General features: G+C 36.4%; 1 protein-coding gene across 1 annotated transcript in view; it reads right to left on the bottom strand.

Moving 5' to 3' along the window:
• IL1RAP (interleukin 1 receptor accessory protein) overlaps positions 1–11135 on the bottom strand; it is a 189662-nt gene that overhangs the window by 37096 nt on the left and 141431 nt on the right. Inside the window, 1 exon segment of the mRNA XM_017873440.1 lies at positions 1367–1532. Within this exon segment, the coding sequence (XP_017728929.1) occupies positions 1367–1532 (166 nt within the window).

Raw genomic sequence — 11135 nt, 5'->3', positions numbered from 1 at the left:
TTACAGGCTTGAGCCACCGCGCCCGGCCAAAAGCTAATTTTTCATAACTCTAAAATGAGGATAATTAAAACTCATATCACAGTTTCATTATGAGAAATAAACTAAGTAATATATATTAAGGATATGCTACTAGCATATAATAAATGCTCAATACTTTGAAGCTTTAAAACAACAAACTTGTGTTGCTTGAAATTTGAGAAAGAAGCCCCCAGTGCCCAGACCCAGCTGTGAATTTTTAAATCTGTTAATCAGGGTGACCAAGTATGCTTATTCCCAACTCCCCCAAAACGCATACTTTTAAGTACATATATTAGAAACAACTGCCAAGATGAATACAAGATTGCATTATTCATTTGTCTTCTAAAATTTAGTCTGTTTTTTTCTTATGAATTAATCCCCAACTCAGCATTATTTAGAAAGTAAGCAGAAAAAGAAGAGAAGTGATTACAATATTGTTTGAATACTATTTGCACTACATGAAAGCCTTTTTGTTGCTAACTTACACTAAATCATGTCAGACCAGTAGAAAAAGCTCTGAGCAGAGACCCGGGATTTAGATTTACTTCTTCAACTAACTCACTAAGTGTCTCTAAACAGGTTACTTCCTGTCAGTGAGCCTAATGTTTCCATCTATTAAAAGATAGGGTATGAAAAAATAATACTCAAATATGCTATCTTTTTTTAATATAGTGGACACAGTGGTATTTAGGGGTCATCCCCAAAAGCCATATATCCTGACACTACTTCTCTATTTCTGGGTTTGCTAGGAGTTTGTCAACTCTAAGAATTGCCCTTTCCACTTTCCTAGTTTCTCATCCCCTATTCTCTTAGTGCAAAATAATGGTTGAACATTATTGTCAGCAAATACCTTCAGCAGTAGCTACAGCAGTTTCAGTATATAGAAAAATAGAGTTTACTTAATCCAAGTAAAACACTCTTGACAAAAGTATTGCACTGATTTTCCATTGCTTGCCGGAAACTGCATTAATACAATATGAATATTTTTTTAAATATTCTCAATCAATTTTAGCTCCAGAGTACAGATAAAGACACAGGCCTTGTTCAAAGTCATGTTTCTAATAAATGGCAGTGACAGAATGTGAACACAGATCTGTCTGGTGCTCCTTTCCCTCCCCAAACTACCTTTACTTCATTCATTCATTCACATATTCATTCAGTTGACCAATAGTTACTGAATGCTTACGATGTGCATGGAATTGCTGAAGGTTCTAGAGACAGTGCTGTAAACAAAAAACATGAATCTCTTTTCTTATACAATTTACATACCAGTGTGTAATAAACTATTAAAAACCATAACAATACTATCACATGCTTGTTGTGTGTACTGGATACTAATCACACTTACCTACTACCTTTACAGTCAGAGTCCTGGTAAGATGAAACGTACGTCCATTTTCTGGATATGTAACAACACATGTGTAATTTCCATTATTTGAAATAAAGGCAATGAGGAAACTCAAGTTCATACCTTCGGGTATTACATTATTAAAATTCTGTATTTTATAACAGCCCTAGAAAAAGTAAAAAAAAAAAGTTTACTTTTTAGATACATGCATAGAAAATACACAAACACATGCACACTCACATCTAATTTTGCACAGAACACCTAAATATTCATGCTGCAGTTTTTATAAAACTATTTTGGTCAAGTATTTGACCACATTTCTGCGAAGAATAAATGAAACACGTCATTATCTTTTCTGATCATGAGAAAGTAAAATTTTAAACTAAGATGTGACTTCAAAAACACAGGCTTCCTGTCTCAGGATCAAATTCTGGGCATCCTATGTTGATAGTAAAGCAAAGTTACAGTTTTGAAACAATGACTAAGGAAACTTGAGCAACTGCAAGACCTGCTGTTTAGAAAGCAATTCTTTTTCTTTTTGTAATATTTCTTCACTGATTATATTAATTTGGGAATCTAGTCATTCTGTCTGATAATCTAGGCCCTAATTTAGATGTCTGATTTTGGCATTTTTGAATGCCCTGTTGTTTCCCTGTATCAGATATTTCCAGACTGTTTTGTATTTTTCTTTTACTGTATCACTTTTTTTTTTTTTTTTGAGATGGGGTCTCATCACTCTGTCACCCAGGCTGGAGTGCAGTGGCATGATCTCAGCTCATTGCAAGCTCTGCCTCCTGGGTTCAAGCAATTCTTCTGCCTCCGTCTCCTGAGTAGTTGGGACTAGAGGTGCAAGCCACCATGTGTGGCTAATTTTTGTAATTTTGGTAGAGATGGGGTTTCACCATGCTGTCCAGGCTGGTCTCAGACTCCTGACCTCATGATCCACCTGCCTTGGCCTCCCAAAGTGCTGGGATTTCAGGCATGAGCCTCCATCTTTACCCCATTTTTATAACTGAGTATCACAGATTTCAGAAACTAAAAATAATATATCTTTATGGGCCTGATCAAGATCTAGGAATGTATTTCTGCTCCTAATTCACATTTTCATATAACTGTTGACATTTAACATTGAGAAATTGAACTATCTCATTCAACAACTATCTAATTCAATGTATCTAGAATCCTGTTTCAAATGATCATCTCACTATTTGGCTAAATTGTTACTTTTTGCCATTTTGAGAAAAAAAATCAATACACTATCTGTGACAAAATATATGTTGAACATTTACTTTCAGAAAAGCTTTTGTTTTCTTTTAAATATCAGTAAGTCACCTATGACAAAAAGATTAGGTTATCTCTAAGGCTTTTTCCATCTTTAAATTTCTGGGCGTCTACTACTAGCTTGTAACTTCAATTTTTTTTATTCACATATTTCATCTTGAACGTTTGTATGATTAAGGTTTTCTTCAATTCCTGGAGCATGTATTTTGAAATATAACAGTTACACTGAGGCACATGTTGTAATGCTTTGTCACAGGAAATGTGTATTTTAAGAACAGCATTGAACTTCCATTTCATGGAAAAGATCATCAAGAGGAAGCTACTATAAGCTCAGGTAACGTAGTTTTTCAATGCAGCTTCTCCTGTAAGATAAGCAATACTTCCAGGCACTTGTCACATCAGCGAACGATATCAATATCCTTAGGTTATCACAAAGGATAAAGTCTCAAAAGTCTATATTCTTATAAGTTTATGTCAGATTTGGTTTGAATTGAGTTTACAGTATCAATAGAACTATTTTATTTTTGTGGTACTTTTCATTTAAAAAGTTCAAAGGTATTTCCCCCTCATTTGTTAGCTTAGCTGTTCTCAAATCCCTGGGAACTAGACAGATCAGACTAAATATACTGTAATTTTATAGACGGAAAAAATGAGACAGAGATATTCTAGCTAACACAGTAGAGAGCTGAAATTCAGTTTTCCAGAAAGCTGAATAATGGTCTTTCATTCGCTTCTTAACTAAGAATGAACACCTCTCCTCAGCAGTGAGTTGAGGCTATAAAAATGATACTGAGACATGCACTTAACATATACTCTGTCTCATCTGATCCTTATTCCAAACACGTAAAGTTTGTAATGCTTTTACCTCCATTTTATAGATGAATGAACAAGGCCTAGAAAAGTTAAGTAACTGTCAATGTCATACCACTAGACAGTGCTAAAGCTGGAATTTGAATTCAGATCTACTTGTTTCAAAGTCCTTGCTTTAAATGTCACCTGATACTGTCTTTTCATTCTATATAGTAGCCCTGAACGTGTGCCATCCCTGGAGCCAGCCCAAGTGAAAAGCGCAATGTGCCTCTATCATTTAAAACAGGCTAATTCCTGCCATCAGTGGTAAACTGAAGAAGCATACTTTTGAGGATGAGAAGTCAATTATTATTACTGAACTTGTCAACAGTATTTCTTTAAGAATGTGATGAAAGAAACTTTTTTGTAGCTGTTTCAAAGCTATTAGGCCTAAAACATTTTAGAAATAAAGGGAATATTTTACATTCTAATATGTGTGTGAAGGTAATTCAGGGCATTGTCACACTACAAATGTCTATTAACATTAACCTGTTGTGTGTCTGGTTAGCTCTCTCTGATCAGCAACTCTGTGTCTAGATCCTTCAACACACATGCCTAAGACACATAGGACAATTTTAAACATAATAAACTATTGCTGAAAAATAAAACCTGAATATGTTATAATGATTTCAAAACCATTTATTTGGAATCCAGAAGAAAACAAACATAAAAATAGATTTAGATTCCTGAAGAATAGGAAACATGTTTTAAAATATAAGAAATGAATTAACAGTAAGTGGATTTCCACAATGAAGCAAACACTTGTCTGACTAGAAGACAAACAATCCTAGTTGACCCATTAGTTCCTCATTCTGAATTCAAAAGAGAGAAGTTAAATAGAAGAGCGATTTTTCAACCATGCTATGGTTGCTGTGGCAACCAACCACAACATATAGGTAAAGAACAACACAAGAAATGACTCTGGGATCTTTCAACTGAAATGAATCATGTGGGGAGGGGAAGGGTGCGGTGGAGGAATGTCATGATGAAGTAAGAACAAGTGTTTCCATTCAAGAAACCAACAATGTGTGAAGAACTGTGTGAAGGCACAAAAATGGAAATGATACAACTCTAACTTACAGTTATTCATGGTCTAATGGAGGATTGCAACGAACATAATAAAAGACATTTAGGGGCAGGGGAGTGTGAAATAAAAACAAAATAACTTAGGAAAAAGTTAATGAAGAAGAAAGATTTGGGCTGGTTCTTAAATGATAGTAGAATATTAACATCTATTGAGGAAGAAGGTAGACATGGGAAGTAGACACTTCAGGCACAGGAGAAAGTGTGAAGAACTCACCTGTATTGTCTTAATTTTTCCCTCACTGTCATTACTTAAACAACAATATTATAATATTCTGTTTTCATGCAGAGTTCCTCCTTTGGAAAATTCACTTGTATGAGGGCCAGTGGGGGGTAATAAGTTCCGTATCTGCATGTTCAGAAACTTGCTCAATACTTGGTGCTTGGTAAATACTCGATACATTAGTGCTGCCTGATCAAAGGTATGAATGAGAGAAGCCAAGACCCAAAAGGCATGGAGTTGAGGGCTCATAGAGTGTGTAAGTGCTGATGAGTATTTGGAATATAAGACATTGGGTGGTGGGTTGTAGAATGGAAAGGGAAAGTAGACGTAATGACACAAATAGTTTAACTGAGATACAAGGTTTGAAGTGTTAGTAGTATCTACTGAAGTTTTTGCATTCTAGATGAAGTTGGTATAAAACATATACTTTGCTATGAAGTCTTAGAAGAGTTGATAAACTAGTCCCTTCCAATGAACAGAACTAAGTCATTCAATGATTGCACAACAAATATTTACAAAGTCCCTCCTGTGGTCCAGGCACTGGGTTAGGAGCTGGGTATACAATTGCCAGAAAAGAACACAAATGGTGCTTATTCTATGGAATTTTACAGTGCAGGCTAATTCATTCAACTATGTAATCAATTTCTAAGTACAATATAATTGTCTCAGTTTTATGCTGTGTGCTTGCTATTCAAGGGAAAGAGAACGAGAAAGGAAAAGAGTGGTCACTACTTAGAACAGAAAAAAGAGAAATACAATCACTAGAATAACAAAGACAAGATACGAATGAAGTGCTATCGAAGCAGAGTAGGTGATTTATATGGCCTGAAGTGGCTTCAAGTCTTCTTAGCTATTTGAATTTGGCTTTGTCTTTAAATCATGAATCTTGAGTCCTTAGAGGCCCTAAACCTTATGTCAAATGTTATATGTATATGCATACATGTACACATACAGAATTATATGTGTATAGCTCTGAAAGAAAATATGATACATACTCTCTCACACTAGAGGTTGAAAATCCAATCACTATATAGGAAGTATAGGAAAAGAAAAGAGATAGAGAACCAATCTAAGTTGTCAAATCAAATAGGAGCAGGCATTTAAAAAATAAGGCCTACTACACAGACCCTGAATTAACTTCTCAACAATATCTCTATGCCAACAAGAAGGCCAAGCCTGGTATGTTTTCAGAAAGGTTCTTTCCTGATACCACCTAGTCTGGAAAAGCAAATATTTTTCTATTTTCCAAGAGATAGTTATAAAAAAAGTTTGACCAATTCTGATTAATTTCACAATAAAAATGAAAAGTGGAGGTAATATATCAATTTTAATAATCAGTATGGGTACAAAGAAAACTAGCTTTGTGGAAAGTTACATCCAGAATGGTATCTATTCTGATAAATAGCAGGTGAGAGTATTTCAGCAGCTGTCATAAATGTAATCTATAAACCATCCAATAAAATGGTTCCTTTGATCCTCAGTGAGAAGAGAAAATTGTCTATGCTTTTATAAGAATCTCTAAGAGATAAAGTTTTAAATATCAAACTATAATGAAAAGAATTAATACAGTAATATGAAAATTAGGATGGCTTGCCAAAGACCCTAAATTAATCTCATTAGTAACAAAAGGATTGCATTACCTGTGTCTGTACTTCTATATGTTTGGAGGTTCCTATGTGAATAAACAGGCAGTCTCCCATTTATACACATAGTATATTTCAGAATTTGTTTTACAAGCCAGCTATTTGAAATTCTATAAATCACTTACAAACTGTGGTTTGCTTTCCAGACTAGTTACAAAACCTGGCTTATTCAACAAATATTTGCTGAACATCAGTTTAACTCACAGAAGTTAAACTAGAATACCTAATGTTGAATTAGAGAATTGTGAATTCTGGGTCCTAAATTAACTAAACTCTGCCATGCAGAAAAAAAAAAAAAAAAAGAGGAGAAAGAGAAGGCATGTGGAGGACAATCTAATCCTACCCCATTTCTTCAGCAATTCTGAAATGTAAACATTTGGTTTTCTATTTCCAGTAATCTCAGTTTGTCTGACATGCCTCTGATTTCTCAGGGCCCTCTATCCACAGGTTTCGCTATGTCCCACAGTCCAGTCCACACTCCAATATGTGTTCAAAAATCACCCTGCCCTTCCAAAATGTCCTAAGCTCCAAAAGTAAAGTCTGGACCACCCTCCTTACATCAGTTCTAGAGAGTACAGTTTTTGTAATCACACAGAACTGGCCTGAAATCCCAGACTCTCCCATTAGTAGCTGTATTATTTTGAGTAAATTGTATACGAAAATGTAAAAGTGTGGTTTCCTGACACATTACAGAGGGTAGAATCTTAGCTCCTAGTTCTGTGGCCTTGAAATATTTCTCAACTACGCTATACCTCGTTCCTCAACGATAACATGGGAAAACATGACAGCCTATTTCGTAAGGATGTTGACAGAATTAAGGAAAATCAAGCATTTGGAACAATACGTGTGTACAGTAAATGTTAGGTGTTATTGTTTATCTCTCTGAATCGCCATTTTCTAATCTGTCAAAATACGGTATCTGCCTTGCACAGCTGGTGTTACATATGAATGTAAAGCACACAGCACACTGGATTGTGACTACTGAAATCTAAGAAATATGAGTTTCCTCTTTCTTTCTTCAGATTAGCAGCTTTCATCTTTCAGATAACAGGAAAGCAAATTTCCTGAAACTTATTATTATGGATCTATCTTTTAATCCTCATAGACTGATTTGCATTACTAAAAGAGACCATCTTTACCACGTCTCTCTCAGTAATGCAAATAAATCTATGAGGATTAATAGAGAGATCCATAGAAGTAGGAATCAATAGATGTAGGAACCTGCGTTGATAACAACTAAAAAAGAATTGCTGAAGAAGGGCCAAGACATCTGGGTAGCTGCTTGGGGATGACTGTAAAAGGTAGAAAATAGAAGACAAAGTTAGCACTGCTGTACAGAGACAGGAAGGTCAAAGTTAGCACTGCTGTACAGAGACAGGAAGGTCAAAGTTAGCACTGCTGTACAGAGACAGGAAGGTCAAAGTTAGCACTGCTGTACAGAGACAGGAAGGTCAAAGTTAGCACTGCTGTACAGAGACAGGAAGGTCAAAGTTAGCACTGCTGTACAGAGACAGGAAGGTCAAAGTTAGCACTGCTGTACAGAGACAGGAAGGTCAAAGTTAGCACTGCTGTACAGAGACAGGAAGGTCAAAGTTAGCACTGCTGTACAGAGACAGGAAGGTCAAAGTTAGCACTGCTGTACAGAGACAGGAAGGTCAAAGTTAGCACTGCTGTACAGAGACAGGAAGGTCAAAGTTAGCACTGCTGTACAGAGACAGGAAGGTCAAAGTTAGCACTGCTGTACAGAGACAGGAAGGTCAAAGTTAGCACTGCTGTACAGAGACAGGAAGGTCAAAGTTAGCACTGCTGTACAGAGACAGGAAGGTCAAAGTTAGCACTGCTGTACAGAGACAGGAAGGTCAAAGTTAGCACTGCTGTACAGAGACAGGAAGGTCAAAGTTAGCACTGCTGTACAGAGACAGGAAGGTCAAAGTTAGCACTGCTGTACAGAGACAGGAAGGTCAAAGTTAGCACTGCTGTACAGAGACAGGAAGGTCAAAGTTAGCACTGCTGTACAGAGACAGGAAGGTCAAAGTTAGCACTGCTGTACAGAGACAGGAAGGTCAAAGTTAGCACTGCTGTACAGAGACAGGAAGGTCAAAGTTAGCACTGCTGTACAGAGACAGGAAGGTCAAAGTTAGCACTGCTGTACAGAGACAGGAAGGTCAAAGTTAGCACTGCTGTACAGAGACAGGAAGGTCAAAGTTAGCACTGCTGTACAGAGACAGGAAGGTCAAAGTTAGCACTGCTGTACAGAGACAGGAAGGTCAAAGTTAGCACAGCTGTACAGAGACAGGAAGGTCAAAGTTAGCACAGCTGTACAGAGACAGGAAGGTCAAAGTTAGCACAGCTGTACAGAGACAGGAAGGTCAAAGTTAGCACAGCTGTACAGAGACAGGAAGGTCAAAGTTAGCACAGCTGTACAGAGACAGGAAGATGCAGTGACCAAGAACCTTTGTTTTGTTTCCAAGATGGTAGAAGTGTTAGGATCAAAGGTGTCAGGTGATTACCCAAAGGTAGAGAAACAGGAAGCAATAGATCAGAAATTATTAGTAATCTTTTCTTAATCAAATAAGAGAAAACATGACCGGTTGTTGTCTTTGTTTTTTTTTTTTTGAAATGGACTCTTCCTCCATTGCACAGGCTGGAGTGCAGTGGCATGATCTCGGCTCATTGCAACCTCCGCCTCCTGGGTTCAAGCTATTCTCCTGCCTCAGACTCCCAAGTAGCTGGGACTACAGGTGTGCACCACCACGCCCGGCTAGTTTATGTATTTTTAGTAGCGATGGGGTTTCACCATATTGGCCATGTTGTTTGTCTATTTTAGTCACCTGCACATGGTTGGATATTGGCCATGGTAATTGTTTTACAGCTGTGACTTTTTCTGTCTCCTTCTCAGAATTTATGTCTCCATTTACCCATGAATAGTATCTCCAGAGTATGGCATTAGCTCAGTTCTCTTCTCACTTTATTTAGTCTTCTTAAGTGCTTCAACTATCACATGAATGCACCCAATTCTCTACCTTTAGCTCTGATTTTTCTGCTAAGCTCCAGACTCATAATCATGTAACCACTACCTGCTAGTCACTGCCACCTGCCAGCTAAATGTCTCAGAGACATCAGCAACTAACTTAACACGGCATTACCTAACCCATTACTTACTCCCGAAACCTGCTTCTCCTCTGTTACTTCATATCTTGGTTAATAGCACCATGCCATCCTTTTGTGAAAACCAGAAATCTGGAAATCCCTAGAGACTCAGAGTAAGCCATTACATAGCTTTGCCCTCAAGAAATAGGCTGTCTTCTAGGATACATATCTCTCTCTCCTTAAAACCAACAGTAATTTCTCCTTGTCACTCTTATGAAACTTAGAAGTTTACATTTTGATAAGAATAGAAATTCTTCATATTTACAAACTTATTTTTATTAAATTATGAGGTTATTTGGGACTACACAGCTCTGGGCATATAGTTTGTTCATTATAGTGTTCCCTCCTCCCCCGCTCCCGGCATGTTGCATTGATCACAGCTAATCTTCAGCTAGTATACAGTTGTTCCTCAACTTATGATGAAAGTTACATACCAGTAAACCTATCATAAGTCAAAAATATGGTTAAGTCAAAAATACATTTAATGCTAGCAACACAGCAGACAGTCCCCAACTTTTGATGGTTTTATTTATGATTTTTTGACTTTATGATAATGTAAAAGTGATAAAAATTCAGTAGAAACCATAGCCCCATCACAAATCATAAGAAGTTACCTGACATACCATGAGGTTTTATCCCAATAAACCCATGATCAAGTTGAAAAATCTTAAGTCAAACCATCGTAAATTGAGGACTATCTGTAGTCATGAATGAATGACTAAAAAAAGTAAAGAATTGAAAAATAATATTGAAACAGGTATAAATAAACAGGAATACATGAGAGACCTATGGTTTCCTGCTGGAGGGAACAAGGAACAATTAATAAAGATGGCACAATTTAGTCTGTTCTAAAGGGAGAAGGACGTTCCAGGCAGAGGAAATGCATGAGGAAAAAGGAGAGGAGAAAATGGCAGGACGTGTATGGGAATAAAACTAAAAAATCAAATAAGGTTCGAGATTAAAACCTTGATTGCAGGGTAAATAAACATGTTTTTTAACTGGAAGGTATATTACACTTATTGATGTAAAACTGTTAATATTATTTTTAAACCATCTTTTAGGTTTTTTACTATGAAAAATTACAATCAGAGAGAGAACAATGAGTTCCTGTATCTTTACTAGCCTCAACAAGTATTAATTGAGACCATGTCTTATTTCATGTAGAGCTATTCACTGCAACCCAAGATTATTTTGAAGCAAATCACAGACATCATATAATTTTATTTCTAAACAGTATTTGAGTATCTCCAAAAAATAAGACTCTTTCTGCAAGCATAACTACAGTACTATTATCATGTTGAAAAAGCAATAATTTATTAGTAACGTTAGTATTGCATGTTCAAAATTCCCTGATCTTTTCATAATTTGCTTTATAGATTTTTTCAAATGAAAAAGATCCAACTAAAATTGATTCATTGCAATTGGTTGTTAAATCTCTTAAATCAGTCTCTGTATCTCTTTCTCTTCCTCACTCCTTTTCTACCTTCCTTCCCTGCCTCCCTCCATCCCTCTTAGTCATTTTATTGTAAAATAAAGCACA

Source organism: Rhinopithecus bieti, unplaced genomic scaffold, assembly GCF_001698545.2.
Source record: "Rhinopithecus bieti isolate Rb0 unplaced genomic scaffold, ASM169854v2 scaffold_5626, whole genome shotgun sequence".
Classification (NCBI taxonomy): domain Eukaryota; kingdom Metazoa; phylum Chordata; class Mammalia; order Primates; family Cercopithecidae; genus Rhinopithecus; species Rhinopithecus bieti.
The sequence above is the reverse complement of the archived record's forward strand: the minus strand, read 5'-3'. Positions and strand labels throughout refer to the sequence as shown.